The 17,428-nt window shown below is 40.0% G+C and overlaps 1 protein-coding gene and 1 long non-coding RNA gene across 5 annotated transcripts in view; both read left to right on the top strand.

Annotated features, from left to right (window-relative positions):
• Window positions 1-9,219, top strand: part of LOC134423061 (uncharacterized) — a 50,270-nt gene extending 41,051 nt beyond the window's left edge. The window contains exon 3 of the long non-coding RNA XR_010028996.1: window positions 9,130-9,219. This is a non-coding gene — a long non-coding RNA (uncharacterized LOC134423061). The remainder of the gene's footprint in view (window positions 1-9,129) is intronic.
• Window positions 9,220-11,063: 1,844 nt separating this feature from the next.
• Window positions 11,064-17,428, top strand: part of SLC44A3 (solute carrier family 44 member 3) — a 35,553-nt gene continuing 29,188 nt past the window's right edge. For 3 of the 4 annotated variants that reach the window (XM_063165673.1, XM_063165671.1, XM_063165672.1), the window contains exons 1-6: window positions 11,611-11,662; window positions 12,026-12,133; window positions 13,412-13,554; window positions 13,994-14,130; window positions 15,564-15,657; window positions 17,032-17,201. In XM_063165673.1, coding sequence (XP_063021743.1) covers window positions 11,636-11,662; window positions 12,026-12,133; window positions 13,412-13,554; window positions 13,994-14,130; window positions 15,564-15,657; window positions 17,032-17,201 — 679 coding nt within the window. In that variant the 5' untranslated portion in view covers window positions 11,611-11,635. Of the gene's footprint in view, window positions 11,209-11,610; window positions 11,663-12,025; window positions 12,134-13,411; window positions 13,555-13,993; window positions 14,131-15,563; window positions 15,658-17,031; window positions 17,202-17,428 lie in introns of those variants that run through there. The other variant, XM_063165674.1, reaches the window with a different exon arrangement.

Raw genomic sequence — 17,428 nt, 5'->3', positions numbered from 1 at the left:
AGAGCCACTACCTTCAGGTTAAATATATGGTCCCAGCATACTTGTACATAGGCCTATATATCCCTGGAGAAGATGCTGGCAAGTGGATAGACCTGAGTCAAAATAAATCTAGGCATCAGTTATTAGGTTTAATATAGTTTTTAATTATCAGTTATTCAACTATTTTAACTACTTTTAACTGTTAGACCAGGTCATCAGTGAAGTGAAGGGGGGAAAAGTTAAAAAAAATTATTAGTTGAAGAAAACAACATAAAAAATTTAATTAGAAATTAGCCAGTGTCATTTCATAAACAGAAGAAAGATCTGAATCAGTCATAGGAATCATTATTCAATTAATTTCATTTTAGGAGAAAAATGTATACACAGTAAGTACTGTACCAGAGGGTGAGTGTCTCAGGAGCTGTTACCATGTGCTCTGAGAACATCAAAGCCCGGATGGCATCAGTAACATGGCTGATTCAAAATCCATGAATAAATAGGCACAAACCACAGCAAACAGGAACACTCTGACTCTCTCCTTCCATCCCTGGAGAGGTCCAGGCATGAGGTGCAGAATTAATTTGTTGAGACGTCAGGAAGGTCAGCAAATGTTAGCACCCAGAGTATGCTCTTGTACATCTCTCTTTCTCCTTTATCACAATGAGAAATGACAGATGAGAATCATATTGAATACCTGCTTTTGGTTTTGTCCCCAAACCTTCCTGTTCCATTGTTTAATATTTCCTATTCCTTCTGAATGTTTCTTAATAGACAGGGAGGATTTAGTCCATTTCTATATTTTGCCACTGAAATAATAACTTAGGAGTTAGACTCATAAGATTTCTGAATTCATTCTGTCTATAATATTCATTCTTAGTTGTAAGTAAGAACAAAGAAAAATCACAGGAGATGGTCTGAGAAACTTTGCTGTCTACACTTCTAAAGTCTGTTTTCTCCCTGATTACTCAAGCATTTAATATCATTGTCCTGAGGCGCATCTCTCCTCTCTCTCCCTCCTTGACTTTTCTGTTGCAGGAGCCTTTGCTTCTGACCATGGAACTTTTGAGACATCGGTTGCTTTGTTTTCTCTGTCTCACTAAATTTTCCATACTACACCTAGCACTCTCTGCCACATGATATATAGAGATGGAATCCAAAGAAAAATGGACAACTGCATCAAAAATTAGCCTCTTTAGCCACTATTAAAATGCGACTTCACTGATCACTAGTAGACAGGAAGTGAGATTTACACATGGGGATTTCTAAATTTTAATAAGTTGCAACAAACTTGAGTATGAGCAAGGAGGAACTTCCTTCCAGTTACCAAAGATACAGATGCTTACAAAAATCCAAATTGTTGTAGAATAATGAAATACCAGCATGGGGTTCTCATGGAAAAACCTGAAAAGCAAGTTGCAACATGAAAGACGTGACTAGTGGCTTGGTTTGCAAACATATCTGCAGAAGAGTTTTTAAAATAAGTTACAAAGGAACAAAGTGCCATGTTTGGAAATTCAGTATCTTTACACTTCCAGTTTTAATTAAAGGTTTTACAGCATTCCACAGCAACACAAAATGAAACACAGAATACAGCTTGTTAATGTGGGTAAGAAAACTTCCAGCTACTTCCAACAGATCTGATCAGATCTGTTTAACAGGCAGATCCATGGCATGTGCTGTTATACAATCACTGAAACGCTATTTACCTTGGCCCCCAGTATTTGTTTCATAACCCTCTTAGAAGAAGAGTGATAAGTAAAGCAGACCACACTTGCTAAAATTCTGTGGATTATGCCTTTTTCTCTTTTTAAAGGATCAGATACACAGTGAATATATACTTCTCTGGGACCAGTGAGAATGGAAATTGCATTATTCTATGGAAAGATGGCATAAAAAACTATTTTTTATTGCTGATTTTCAAAATAATTCAAAGAAATCTGGATCCAACTGTGACTCCCGATGATGTGGATGTTGAAACTTTGCAGATAGCTGGTTCCTGAGGGAAACATATCACAGTTGAATGTTTTATTAAGATTACATTATCAAATATAAAAATATTTTGGTTTTGGTGACTACTACCACAGTAAAAATTGAATATTTGAATTTTTAAAAAACAAATCAGGTGGAAATATACACTGGCCACTAGTTTTAAAATTTCAGTAGTCTTGTTACATGAGTACTATCAAAATTACAACTTATATGCAATATATGTATTTTTCTCCTTACACTGGGTGTGGTGCACAGCAGACCACAACCAGATTAATTCAATAAACAAAGCCATGTGTGGCAAAGCCAGCATGCTTTTATACATAGATTAGAGGGTGCTTTAGGAGATTAGATAAACACAGTTGCTGCTAGTTTACCAAGCAAGAGGCAGGACTGAGGCAGGGAGGGCTGAAAATACTTGCTGGACAGCAGAAAGTCAGGCACAGAAGAAAGAGTGAACTATCAAAAGGACACATCCCTACATTTAACCCAAACCTTGTGTAAATTCTGCCTGAAAGAATAAGAGAACAAATTTCTACAAATGAGTAATCATATGGGGCCTAGTGTGAGTGCAGGTCTCTGGTGTGTCCTGTGTCCATTTCAAATAATCCACTTTGAGCTATGCCAGCCAGACCACTACAGTCCATGGGTTTCTATGGGTTCAAAGACAAGCCAAAAAGAGACCAGAATCACCTTTTGCCTCTACCTCTCCTGGAACAGTTACATACCCAAAGCAATCCATTTCTAAATAGTTTCTTATATGGCATTTATTTTCTGAGCCAAGTGTTGACAGAAAGCTGGATCACTTTTAATTGACTTTAGACAGGGAAACTGAAGCGTAAAGTTCACTTATCAACAAGGTGAAGAGGAGCAAACTCTATGAATAAGAGATGTTTGTTTTGTCTTATTCCTTTACTGGTACACAGGAAGGGCCATGGGAATTCCCAGACACATCCACATCCTTTGGGTTGTGCACTTTCCTAGTTAGTGTTATCAGCAACATTATGTTGTGCAAATATGCTACGTGGACAGGAAATTGTTATACTGCCATTGCTCATGTCAGTTTGACAACTTCAAATTTTAGTCACTAGAAAGAGGGTCAACATCCTTTTTTCAAAATATCTTTCCATTTTTAAGCACGCAATGATTGCTGCAAAATCTTGGTTCCTCAAATAGCTGCTCAAAGAAGAAGTTTTTACCTTCCATTGAGTGTTTTAGTATCAAACATTGCCTAATAGTATTCTCCACTCTAATGATACACAGTTAGTAGGACAAGCATTGGGAACAGCTAGGAGACTGCTAATTCTTTTTTACTGCATGAATGCAATCAAAGCACAGTAGCTATCCCATGACTTTACCCATAATGTGACAGACTAGGAATAGCGTTGTTCTATGGTTTAATCACAACAGATGAGTAACAGCCCTCAGTTTATGTGCAAAGATTAAAATAAATCAAAACTGCAACAATATCTAGTCATTTATGTACATTTTGCTTTACACAGGTCTCGGTGTAAGACTGTATCTCGTTTTACCTAACACCACAAAAACACTTCACACAATAAGATTGTTCATGACAAGCATTATGAACAGATTGATGAGTTGTTATTGCAGAAGCAGAAATGTTACTTGAAAAGAAGTCTCAAAAGAATGCAGTTCTTTAATCTTAGTAATGGAAAAATGTTAACTCTAGTGACAATGCTACAGGATTAGTTAATATTGATCTTCCTGCTATTAAATGAAAACTGTTTCTTCTTTCACTTTAAATGATTTATGGAAACATTGACACAAAGTGATTGCATATTGTGTTAAACTATATATTGGTACTGGGAGTACCAGCAGGCAATGGATGAGAGGAGAGTGGGGCTGGCCAATGACATGGAGCTCCATGCTTCTGATTTTAGACTCCAGCTGCTCTGCCTAGCTGAACTTCATGCACATGTGCAGGATAAGTTTTGTGAGAAAGTTTGATATATAACATGTAACAATATTCTATATCTTTTCAGATAATGGGAAAAAATTAAATTGAAAGCACGTTGGATTTCAGGATTTCTCTCTCCAAAAAAATTGTTTATAGTATTAGATTCCAAGAATTCTTAAGAGAGTAGGAATTATTTCTCTAGCTATTTCACATTTAATTAGGTTTTGCAGAACTGGACCACAATTCTTAGCAAATATTTCAGCTATTGCACTCTTACCCAATAAATAGGTGTGCTTCTAAGAATGACTGCAGAATTTCTATGAGTTAGAGCTACCCATCTGGGAGAGTGCTGATTCAATGTCACTTTAATGGAGATGAATAAACTGTTTACGTAAGTCATGCCATCTCATGTCTGTAACACCACCAGTGGCTGCTGGGCCCATTACTGCATTCCACTCGCTGTTGATTTTTCTTCTCATGACTGATTAAGACAAAACATAAATTGAGCAGGTAATTTATGAGAAGTCTGTAAAAAAATGAAGGTAAACCAAAGGTAGTAAAAAGAGTAGGTCAGATAAATAACAGACATCTGTGGGCCATTATCTGACTCAGTATGACTGGCCACATAGTGATCTTATAGACGTGCTGTTCAAACATCGGTGTTTGGAGAGCAGATTGATCATTCTTTGACAAGGGAGCCTATTGGCTAAGTACCTAGATAATCACCTTTCCTCCTGCTTCAACAGGCTGTGCAAAGCAGGGTGTTCAGTATTCCCTTTTCAGGCAAGGAAGATATTTAAGTCTTTTAACGTGTGTTGCAGTGGAACTTCAGATCCTGTCTAGTTGTATAAAACTCATGCAGAAACACACTATTGTCCATGAACACCCTTTCCCTGGAACACCTGACTAAAATAATGATTATTCTCACATAAAGTAATTGGCCACACTGTGCAGTGAATATAATTAAATCTACAAATGGACTACTAACTTGAGTAAATTCTGTGCTGGCTGCCTGTGTTGTTGTTGGGAGCTTTACATTTGAATAAACTAGATGGCCTATTGCCTTCTCTAAATAAAACCTGTGTTATTTTGAGGAAGAAAAGCAGAATAATATATGCTGCTGCCCAAGCCTCACTAGATATTGGAAGGCTTTGTTTTAAAAAGACAACTAATTAACACAGAGAGAATTGTACATGCCGTCAAACCTCAGTACAATAAACATCTAGACGCAATAAATCCATGAAGTTAGGCTGTTTCCACCAGAGGGACCGGTGAAAAGCAGTGCTCGCAAAGTCCAAAGCTAAAAGCTCCAACAGATGGCACTGAAGGCTCCTAGCAGCCCGTGTCGCTGAGCCATGCGCGGTCCCTGGGTTTGCCGGAGGAGCTGCAGGGCGCAGAGCTGCGCGACAGTGACATCCAGCGGGAGACGGGGACACCTGCTCCTTCTGCCCTCGCGGCTCTTCGAAAGCCCTACAGTCCAAGCTGTCTCTCTGGATACAACACCATGATTTTTCTCTGGCAAACTCTCAGTAGCTGATTCTATTAATGTAAATTGTCTTTACAAGGACTAAAATATCAGTGAAGCATCTTGTGCTTTCAGAAAAGACTTCTCTCTAGTCGTTGCAATGATTCTGCTACTTATCTTAGTGTTGATAAAAACCACATTTCCCTGGTCTCCACCCAACTAATGAACACATGTCATTGTTTTCATTCAGAACTAAACCTGACTCTGCAGGTTACAGATATTTCTGCATACTCCATGAGGTCCAGATTGAAGCCTTTTGCAATACTGTTTGATTTGGGTTTATCCTAGGTTATTCCATTCTCTTTGTGGCTCTCAAGAATATCTTCCATCCTTCCTTCCGTTTACATAATTTACAGAGCAAGCAATCCTTTCCCAACCTTACAAATCCACAGCTTTCACTTCCCAATTCCTCTGAAACTCAAGCAATTCCCTTCCCTGGCTTTTTGAGGGGATGTTTTTAAGAGCAGTGTAACTTGTCTGTTCTCTGTATTGAGACACTCAGATGTACTGGCGTGTCTGCTCTTTAGACCAGAGAGGGACATGAACAGCCCTGAAACACAGAAGTGTTTCAGTTCAAGCTCTTTCACTGTCTGCTACCCATACCATTTACTGTCAGAGCCCTGGGCACATTGTAATCCTGATTTCCCACAAAGGTACAGCTCCAGCCTTGTCTGGCTTGGTGGTAATGTTCCATGTGATCCTGAAACATTGGTTCTCTTGCTCTGTTCTCAGACCTTGAAATGAGTCACCTCTAAAGTTTATTATCAAGTTCAACTCAGCAAACACTTTTCTAGGGTCAGGCTGTGCTCTACCTTGTGAGGAATGAAAGGGCTCTTTGTGCAGATGTCTGCATGCTTGTGTGGCAAGTGGAACAAATTAACTTTGTGGTATTATACTCGTTCCTTGAATGATTCATATGTTTGGTAAATCACAGGAGGGATGGTGGTTTGCAGCAGTAATCTAAAACTATAGAGGCAGTAAGATGTGCACACTCAGTTCTTCCAGACTGCTGGCTAGAAGACTCAACAATCATTATCCTGAAAAAAAATAGAGCTTCTCAATGCACTAGAAATATCCAGAAGAATTTGATTATTAATTTGGTTATTAATTTGTTAAATTCAAGTGAGAAGGCTGAGAAGTAAAACATCTAAAAATTACTAGAAAAAATATTGCTTATTTTATCTTTTGTGCATTTTCATAATTATATTTACAACTAAGTATTTAGAAAGTCCATCTGTAAATGATCAGCAAAGAGATGAGCAAACAGAAAAGCAAGGATGGAGCATCACAAAGAAACTAACTCAAGTCATCAGAAAGATTGGACTCTTTAGCTGCCTTGGACAGAAGTCTGCCAGTGGATCCAGAGGAGCAGTGGCAGTACTCTGATCAGAAATCTGGCTGGGAGCTTTGGGTCGATAGCCAGGCCTGACTCTGCCAGGGCACTCTGGCACTCTCCGGCCAACACTGAGGATATTTGCTGGCAGGAGAGGAAAGGTGATACTCTGCTTGAGAAAGGGAGTGGTGGCAGACCCAGATTCTTTTGATCATTCCCCACAGTCTTAATCTTTTAAGTACCTTCAGGACTTGTGCTATGCCCACACAGTTTTCACTGCCTACCCTTTTCCTCCCTGGCCAGTTTCATTCCTCCCCATACCAGTTCTAGCCTCCCTTAGCTCTCAGGGTCCTACTTTTTTCAATCTTGGCCTCCTTTTTTCAGCCAGTTCCTCCTATCTCTCAGTCTCACTCACATCCAGCCCCACCCTTTCCTCAAATCCTGCATGCTGTCCCTTGCATGCCAGTCCTCCCTCCACCTTCTCTCTCTGGCAGCCATTCCCCTGCTTCCATTTCCATTTCACTTCTGTTGCTGGTGTCTTTGCTGAGCCAGTCCTGGCTTTCAGTCTGTTACTGTGCCTCAACAGAGGCATAATGGCCCACTGTCTACAGCCTTAGGTTAAATGCTCTCATGATACTGATTTTTTGAATCCCTCATCCTTCTCAGACACCTGCTAGGTCCTGCTTTCCTTATCAACCAAAGTATTCCTTATCAACTCCAGAAACAATAGGCAGTTCTCCTTTTTCTTTACATTCATCTCAGGAGCAGTCTTTGTCCATTGTGCCTGCTCTCCATCAGGACAGTCAGTGATGTGAAGGTGAAAGAGTGAAGGCACATGACAGGTCAGAAGCACCTTTCAGGGCTGCCCAGACTGTCCCAGCCAGGCCCTGGGTACACCATGCAGGCACAGACGACAGATCCTTTAGCTATGAAGTTCATCAAGTTGACTGAGCATACACAATGATTTATCAAAATGGTCTGGGTAAATATTGATGAATTTTCTCAAATTATGAGAAAAAGCTAGAAGCATTTCTTTCCTCTTGTCCATTAAAAATTTCTGATGAAATAACATGTAATAATTTCTTTACTACTATCCAAGAAGGGATACCATATTGTCTGTTTTTTTAATTTCATTATTTAAAGTGACTGAATAATATGTGCTGATGTTTTTCAAAAATCTTCAGCACCTGCAATGAGAAATTTCATACTGAATGGTCCAAGAGACATGAGGTCATAAACACCTGCACTTAGAATGCAAACCTGAGCAGCAGCTTGAGAATAATAGGAGGCATTATGTTTGGTTTCTGGGTCTTACAGTTCAGGATTTTCCAAGCATAGCTACCTAGAGAACAGTGCCTGCCTGCTAAGCTATTGTACATAAGCAAGATCATTTGAGAGCAATGGAAATTATGCTCAGCTGCACCTTCTCTAATTAGGCAGAAAATGTTTGCTTTTAAGCTGAGTTTCCCAGTTACCGTGTCCTGTTATTAAAATAATTGGTCTCTGTTCCTTGTCTGACCCAGAAGGGGATACAGATAGGGATAGTCATCTCACTTAACCAGTCTAGCAAGGAACTGTCATGTTTTCATTTAGCACTTTCCTCTCCCAGTCCACATTCATTCCTGCTCCAGTTTTAATCAGGTAAGTTTCTTGGTAAGAAAGTTGAGCCCCAAGCAGGCAGCACCAGGACTCATTCTCAGTGAATAAACTACAGTCATAAAAAATAACTAGAAGTTTGTTATTAAAGCTTGGAGTCAGGAAGCTTGATTTCATGTTTGATTGTTTCTATATATTCTATGTGACTTCATGAAAAACAGAGAGATGAAAAATGCCCATGAATTTACACTGCTGCTTATCTCCATTGCTGATAAACATGTCTGAAGACGGCTAACATGCAAAACATCCTTTAAAAACTACAAGTAGTCTCAGAAGAGTAAATGTTAATCTCCCTTGTTGTGGTTCCCCCACTGCAACACACCAAGCAGGTTGAATGGTTAGAAAATTTTAAAATGTCTTAAAACTCAAATAAATCACTGTGAGTTCCTGGGTACTCCAAGACTGTAAATATTTTCTTTTCCTTTACAAGAAATGTTACATTCTTGAGAGATCAGTGCAGACTTAGGAGTGAATGTGGATCCTCATGATACCAATCTCCCATGGAAGTGGCTGTAGTTGGATACAAGATTGAAATGAAGATACCTATTTTATAAAGCCAGCATCTTGTCCACGTAGACCAGGGGACTGAGACCAAAGGCTGCAACATGGGCTTCTCACCAGAGAGAGAGAGCTCAAGCCAGTGGCCAAGTCATTAGTGCTCACAAAGGAGGACCAGTTCTCTAATCCAATGCTCTTTCTCCAGAATTCATTTTCATCTCATTTTTATTTCAGCACTACAAAATATCACTTCTAAAGCTCCCTGATCCTCACGGAGTGCTCGAATGACTCAGCTGCACAACCAGGCTCTATCCTGTGAAAGTGCTAAGACAAAACACAAAATTGATATTTTGGGCAATTTTTGGCAGGATTGGACAAATAACAAGCTAGAGTTTTTGGTATTACACTTTGGATGTGGGTGTTTAAATCTGTTATCCAATCTGAGCCTTGTTTCCTGGTATTTTCTTCAACTGTATTACGAGGATCTTTCCTCATTTGTGAATATCGGCTCTCCGTGGTGTGAGGCTCTGTACACCCATCTCAAACGCTGAGCTGGAGCTCGAAACTGGGAGCCGAGCCCCACCTAGTGACACAGGATAGAAGTACTCAGCTGCTACTAAGTAGAAAAAAATGTTTTATTTGATCATGTTTGAAATTCAGGATAAAAACTTAGTACAATTAAAATATTTTAAAATATTAAAAGATTAAAAGATTTTTTAAAAAATTCTATTCTAATTCTGAGTTATTTTTTAGCATTTCTAAGATAATTGCTCCTAGTCTAGCTGAAGAAATAAAAGAATCTTGATTGATATTGCTCAGTAAAATCAGGCCTCTACTTCTGATTCCAATTTTTTTTTACATGAACTTCAGTTACCTGGATTCTGGAGTTTATTAAAAAAATATTTGTTCCATTTGCTGGTTTCCTCTATTCACAGTAAGAATGGAACACAAAACTTAAAGAGGATCCTTCAAAAAGTGCCAGACCAACAGCAAAATATTAGCATGTGATGACAGCAAGTCATCAGATTCTAATACAGGCCTTCATTACTGGCATTTTTCTTCAAGATGATTTTTCTTAATCAGATAATGATTATGTCTCAGAATACTTTTTCTCCAGGTTAAAGGTTATTAATATTTTGGTTAGCTTTCTTGATATAATAAAAAATTAACTTATTTTAAAAATGTTAAGTTTCCTGTGAAATTTTACATTTGTATTTCAAGGGAAAATTACTTTTCCCACACATTTTTAAAGTGCAACAGCAGAAAGTGAAGGGAAAACTATTTTCTCTATTTAGGTTTTATAAGCACAAAACTGCTCCTTCGGTTTTAGAACTTTATTTTAATTTTCATCCAAATTCTGAAAACTCCCCAAAATTGATGAATGATGAGCATTAAAAGACAAAATGCTGATAAAGGCAAGAACTATGAGGCGGCTGGAAATGAAATGGTTAGTAAATCCTTTGTAAGACAGTTTTCTAGAAATCTTTCCTGCTGTGTTTCTTCAGAACCACTTCTTTGGAAGGGGAGGAGGTGGGGGTGGAGGTGTGTGTAAATTTAAATCAGAATTTTAGCAGGTTCTGTCAAAACAGTTAAAATGTCAATTTCGCAAACATTGTATGACTTTGTATGTATGTATGCCCCAGAACATTGTATGTTCTGGGGCAGAGATTCACTCCTTTTTATAAAAGCCCCTTTTCAGATATTAACTATTTACTTCCTTCTATGCTAGTTTGTCACCAAGGTTTCATGCTGCATTTTCTCTGGAGAACTGGAATACATGGGCTTTGTTTTGCTTTATTGTTCTAGACAAGGCTAGCCTAGTGCTCTGTCTCCTATGCAAGATGGACCAATTCTTAAACAGTTTTGCAAGACAGCTTCCATTTAATTCAATTTTATTGCAATTGCAGATGTTGTATTACTTCTTAAAGAGGATATTTATTTGTTCCACTGACTGTCAGGAAGAGGACAAAACCATACTTTTAACATCCTTCCAATGTGTAATTTTCTCTAGATTATTGAACTGAATTTAGTGAACATAAACAGGAACAGCACAGAGAAAACGTTATTAAAAGTGGCTAATAATTCCCAAATTCCTCAGTCATCTGAGTTACATGGATTGACCTAATTTGGTGTTATTCCTTTTGTTGCAGGTTATTCCTGTGCATGCAAAATGCATGTGGACATAGATGAGAGTATGTATAGCATAATACAGCCCGTCAGCATGATCTAACTCTACAAACTACAGCCAAAGAGAAGCTGAAAAGGATCTATGACAGGCTGTGTACTGATAATGCAGCCGTATCAGCCGAACAGGTATCGGTGTCAGGGGCCTTTACAGGACGGAACAGCCCCCGTTCTGTGCCGGCAGTGACAAATCTTCAGCTATTCCCAGAAATAAGCTAATGAAGGGGGAAATATAAACCTCCCACCGCGGGCGGGGGCCCTGTATAAACCTGGAGCTGTAGAGGAGCTGCCGGACCCCGAGCGCCTCTCCCGGGAGCGGAGTGCCCGGGGCACCAATGCCGCTCTCTCCCTGCCTCCCTCCCGCCGGCGCAGCGGCCCCGCGGCCCCGGGCACACACGGCGGGCGGAGCTGCCGGAGGTGCCGCCGCCCGGCCCGGCCCGGCCCCGCGGCGCTGGAGCCGAGCCCCGGGCAGCCGAGCCCCGCCGAGCCGGCTGCGCCCCGGGCCCGCCCGCCGCCCCCGCGGAGCCTGGCCCGGCACGGCCCGGAGAGCGCGGCCATGGAGCGGCGCGGGGGCCGGCGGCAGGTGAGAGCGGGCCGGGACAGCGCGGGGGCACAGCGGGCAGCGTGGGGGCACAGGGCGGGCAGTGAGGGGGGCACAGAGGGGGACACAGGGCGGGCAGTGAGGGGGGCACAGAGGGGGCACTGAGCGGGCAGTGCGGGGGGCACGGAGCGGGGCACAGCGTGGGCAGTGTGGGGGGCACGGAGCGGGGGCACAGCGTGGGCAGTGTGAAGGCAGCGTGCCTCGCCACGGCAAAGAGCTGCCAGGTGTTCCGCACTGAGGGGGCGAAGTTACGCGCTTGCTGAAATCTCCGCCCTCTGCAACTTGAGTTAATTTCACAGGAAGTTTGTTCTGTTCTTTTCTTGAACTTTTTTTGTTTCTCTTTAGGACTCTGGAGATAGTGTTTCTGAGCTACCGGAATGGAGACCAGCCGTTTACAGAAAGTGTACGGACATTCTCTGGCTGCTCCTCTTCTGTCTTTTCTGGGCTGGTTTGGTAAGCGTGCACAGTTTGTTTGTTTCCTGGAAGGACAAATCAAAATAAGAGTCTGCTGTAAGCAAAAATGAGATTGCTCTGAGAACTAAAGAAGCACATTTGTACATGTTTGTGTATGAGACGTGTTTTTGCCCAGATCCAATCTTTAGTCACAAGTACTAAAAGAAGAAGCACAGATAAAGGCTGTAAAGCTGAGGTTAGAAGGCAGTTGTGCTGGTCTGTGCAATCTGTCTCGACCACAGCCAATATTCAGCTGTACTCACTCGAAGCAGCAGTGGTTAATGTGGGACTGGGGAGCTTTGCTGCAGCCAGAAGTTGGCACGTAGCCACAGAGCTTAGTGATTGTCCTTGGTGTGTGTGAAATGTGACTTGCACCCCATGGGACAGAGGAGGAGCTTGCATCACTGAGTTCTTCAGTGGCTGGAGTGATGGGGAGATAAGCCCTGCGTAAAGCAGTACTCAGGACTTCACCAGTTTCACAGAAGAATTGCTGCTTCTTGGCACTTGCAAAGGTTCTTTCCAGGGATTGTTTTGGCCCCCACAATGTACAGGAGGGTTTAAGCTGCATTCCTGGACAAGGTGTTTCATTTTGACTGAGAATTGCTGCTACTTGTCCAGCAGAGGTACTTAGCTACCTCTGGGGTTTACAAGAAGATGATCTACTGAACTTTGATCTGGCAGCAGAACAACTAAAAGGTCAGGGCAGTGTCACCTAAGTGACACTGCACAGTGTGGCTTTCTACAGGTTTTTTACATATGTTAAAGATACTCCTTCCTGAAATTTCAGGTAATCTCAATTTTAAATATACTTTGTGTTTAAAAATAATTCTGATTACATTCACTAGCAGCTTCAAGGGCACATCATGGCAGCAATTCTATTGTCCAAGTGTGTCTTGAAGGTCACCCTGTAACAGGAGATGTAGTGAGCACAAGAAAAGTCACCATTTGAGTGATCTTGCCTAGTGACACACATGAACATCTCTAGGAACAGTGTTCAGCACCTTAGTAATGCTTTTCTCTTATTTTAATCAGGACCTCTATCTTCCTTCTCCTGTGTTATTCTGCTTAATTTATATACGTTCAACAATAGATGAGGGAAAGCTCTAAGGAAGCATTAGGGCTAAAGTTGCCCATGTGACTTTTGTACAGAGAGGTGAATTTTAGATTTAATCGTTTGCAACTGGAAGGCAAAAATGCATGACCTAAAAGGAATATTTATTGAATAGGAAGGAAAAGCTATGGTAGCATGCTTTCATATTTAAAAAAATATTTTAACAGGTGTTTATAAGTGGCTATGCTGTGGTGGCTGGTGCTGCAGAAAGACTTGTGCTTGGATATGACAGCTTTGGGAACATATGTGGTCGGAAGAACACTCCTGTAGAAGGGGCAAATCTTTCTGGATTGGACATGACTAATAAAAAGTAAGTGCATCAGATAATGTATAAGTCAATCAAATGTTTGAGAACTTAGTAAAATACACATCTTCTAGTTGTCAGTCATATACATCTGTGTAACTATACACTGTTGTATTGAAAGGCAAAAAAGGTGGGAGTAGTGCAGAAGAGTGATTGAAATTAAAAAGTTAAGGTAGAATTCGAAAATTTGCTGTGTTGTTATGCTTTATGCAGCTGCCTTCTTAAAGAGGATCTTAAATGGGACATCAGCCAAACAGGCAGTCATTCTATATGGCAAATCTTTCTACTTAAGGATGTTGCACATTGAAGTTCCCAGTCATTCCACTGACTCCTTTGGAAAAAGTTTAACTTGCTTTGTAGCACTTTAAAAAGAAGGTTCAGAATTTAAACTTATGAAAAACCAAGAAAGCTTGTTTTTTGAGAAGAGGATCTTTTTTCTTTCTAGGTATGTGTTCTTTCTGAATTCATGCAGCCTGGAAATACAAAGCCCCAAAATCAGTTCACTTTCCTTGTGCGTGTCAAGTTGTCCACAACAGCAACTCAACTCTTTGGAAGATCTACAGAGTTTTGCAAGGAATAATGGTGTGCCACAGGGAATATGAGTACCTCAGTGTGTCTGTAGAACAGTTGAGCAGCTTCCACTTTGTTTTTGTTATGGCTCTTACACTAGGGAGTCATATTTTACCATTAATTTCCTGAACAGTTAATGATAAAAGAAAATAAAATGTCTTGTTTCTGCTTTATTTCAAACCCACAGTTTCTAGAAATGTTACAGTTCTCTTATGCAAATTAGAAAGTTGTTCATTAACTCCTGCACAGTGCTGAGATTATGTAACAGAAAACTGACTGTTGATAATGAACTAGTGAAGTTTGGTGGGGGTGCCAGTAGGTGACCAGAGTTCATATGTTGTTTGTGACTCTTGTCCAACTGGTTCCTTTAAATGTAATTAAAACTGTGGTGGAATTATTAATTCCGTGAAGACACAAGTGGATTTATCCCTCTAGACATTAGATCCCTACGTTTGCTATTGCATTTTGTTGTAGTTTAACCCCTGCTGGCAACTAAGTACCACACAGTCCCTCACTTCCGAGCAAATCCAGGACACACCTTGAAATTTTATTTGATTCTGGTGTTCAAGATGAAAATGCTGTCAGAAATAGCTGTTATGTGAAAGAGGCTCCAGCTTATTAATATCCAACATGTAAATAAAATAATCTGTAGCCTAAGCCTTATTTCATGGGGTGTATATAAACTTCAGACCATATGAATATTAATAGCTGTTATTGTTGGAGGTCAGTATCCCATTATTTTTTTTGTTTTGCTGTTCTATTTGGCAGAGATTGCTATTTAAATTGACAATGTTTGTTTTAATTTAATTCTGGAGTAGTTTGACATAATTTTGTATCTACAGAAGCTGTAAACACCTGTGAGATTATATAAGTATTTTCAGTCTAACTAAACATAATTGCATCAAATTCCAGCTAAAACTGCTTGCATGTTTATGTCAAGGCAGGGAGAAGTCTTGCATTTTGAATGGCTTGGATTGCCCAGCCTTTCTTTCCCAGGAGTGCTGTCTAATGGAGCAGAGAACCTGGAAATATTTCACCTAGATGCCAGCACAAGTTAGGTTTCTGGATACAGATGTATTCTATTCTAACTCAGGAGGGCCTGGTTCTATTGTAGCTTCCATCATTTCAGGTTTTTCTCTAGTCCTAGTGAGCAAGGATTAATGGCACTCTGCAGCAAACAGTGTGCCTGCCCTCCAAGAACATAAGTGATAACTGTGGTTAAGTTGAGAAGGCAAAAGATCCTGCAGAGATTGGTTTATATTTACTCAACTACTTAATTTGCTATTCATATTCCCACTGGAATATCAGGGATGAAAATGGACTGCTAAGGGATCAAACCAGGAGTGCAACAAAACTTAGCTGTTAATGTGGTTTTTCTCTCAATTTTTTACTAATCTTAAGTTACTTTTTTCTCTCTCTGGTTTCTTTTTTGTTTGTTTTTTTAGGTTCTTTCCTTTGTGTTTACAGCCTGAATGTTTCCAGTTACACAGTAAATCCAAAGGCAGCTCAGCTGTGTCCTACACTGCCAGTTCCACCAACGTAAGCATGACTGAGTGCTTTACAACCTCCTTCAGTCCAAACAGCTTCTTATGGATTGTTACTTTCTCACATCTTGTATTTGCTTCACAGTCAGGATGGTTTTGCTTTGTTTATTTATTTTTTTGTCTGTGTATCCTTACAAGTTCTTTTATGTGCCTGTGAACATGCCAGTGTCCTGTCCCACAGAACAAACAAGGACTGCATTCCTTCCATTCCTCTAACCTTTATTCCTCTACCCTTCCATTCCTCTTCCTTTTCCAAATTAGGAAAAAGCACTCCATATGAGGAACAGCTTAGCTCCTGCACAGATTTTGCTTTCTTCCTCAATGCCAAGGATGTGGTCTTTGGCCTTGCTTCTTCTCCTGAGCCCAGAAATTTCCATCAGAATAATTTTATAGCCAGATGGCTTGAAGCACAGATATGTGGATGTTGCTGTCTTTGTCAAATCAGGCATTTGTGAGTCAAAATTCTTAAACTCGTGATTTTAAGTTCCACTGTGTCATGAAAATACAGCAGAGAATTGGAATCTCTGTGTTTGCAGAGCTAATTCATCTGCTTGGAACAGCAGAAAATAGAACAAAATGAAGAGGAGAGAGCAGGAGACATGTAAAAACATTACATACAGTGGATCAAAAGACAGCGTGTAAATTGATGAAAAAATATGGCATGTTTCACTTATTTCCTCAAATCTCTAGGCCTTTTTTTGGTTTGCCAAGGAAGTCAGCAAAGTTATTCATCTTGCACAAAAATATTACATGGTAGAAGCAAAGCTAGTTAGTAAATTTTTTAGCTGTTGATAACAAAACCTCTCCTTTTCAGGTATGATTTTGCCATTGGCTGTTGTAGGGCAGCGCTGCCAAAGTGGGACAATAAATTTATGCAAGAAGCTTGGCTGGGAGTGCCAAATAATTTTGTATAAATATTTGGTGCCATTAATTGTACCTTGCAAACATTGTTTTGGTGTGGCTTTTAGAATGCTTAAATATCATAAAAGCAATACAAAGTGGTTTTGATCTAGAATTATCTACAACAGGATAGGTTGCAGCTATGTTAGCATGACCTTTGTTTTTACATAAATACATGGGAGCAAAGCAGGTGAAGCCAGACTAGAATGGGAATAGGAGCTATGTGCTGATGGTGATAGTTGATGAGAGAGTTGTTAATTTCTTTCCTCAGGCTGATCTTGAATGGATCTGTTCTGGTACAGTGATACAGGCATGATACTGTTAAGGAGTTTATTCTGCAGATTATACATAAAACTACTCTTTATAACAGAATGCTGTCTGTGGAGAATGGCAGGATGGATCTCTGTGGATTTTAAACTGTTTGTCCAGTAATTAATATTTTTTACCACTTTTGTTTTCAACCTTTCAGTAAATCCTTTCCATTATTTAATCGCTGTGTTCCACAAAATCCTGAATGTTATTCCAAATATGCATCTGTCCTCATAAGTATGGTTAATGAAATGGATGTTTTTCACCGAATTCTGAGTGGAATATTGGCAGGAAGAGATACTGTGATAGGACTGAGTGTCCTTGCACTAGGTAAGGTTATAAGTAAAAAGTGGATAATGATATTCAATTAAAAGGTTAAAGTGTTTCTTGTAAGTCTATATGTTTAATTCAAAAGTAGACTTTTTTCATATTTTCTGGGCACAGTTATTTTTTAAGGAAGAGTGATCCGATTTTATCAGGAGACATTTAATAGACTGGTGAAATGCAGATCTCTATCAGATTCTGTGGTCCATGACATGGTTAAATACCTCATTTTG

Source organism: Melospiza melodia, chromosome 11, assembly GCF_035770615.1.
Source record: "Melospiza melodia melodia isolate bMelMel2 chromosome 11, bMelMel2.pri, whole genome shotgun sequence".
NCBI lineage: Eukaryota > Metazoa > Chordata > Aves > Passeriformes > Passerellidae > Melospiza > Melospiza melodia.
The sequence above is the reverse complement of the archived record's forward strand: the minus strand, read 5'-3'. Positions and strand labels throughout refer to the sequence as shown.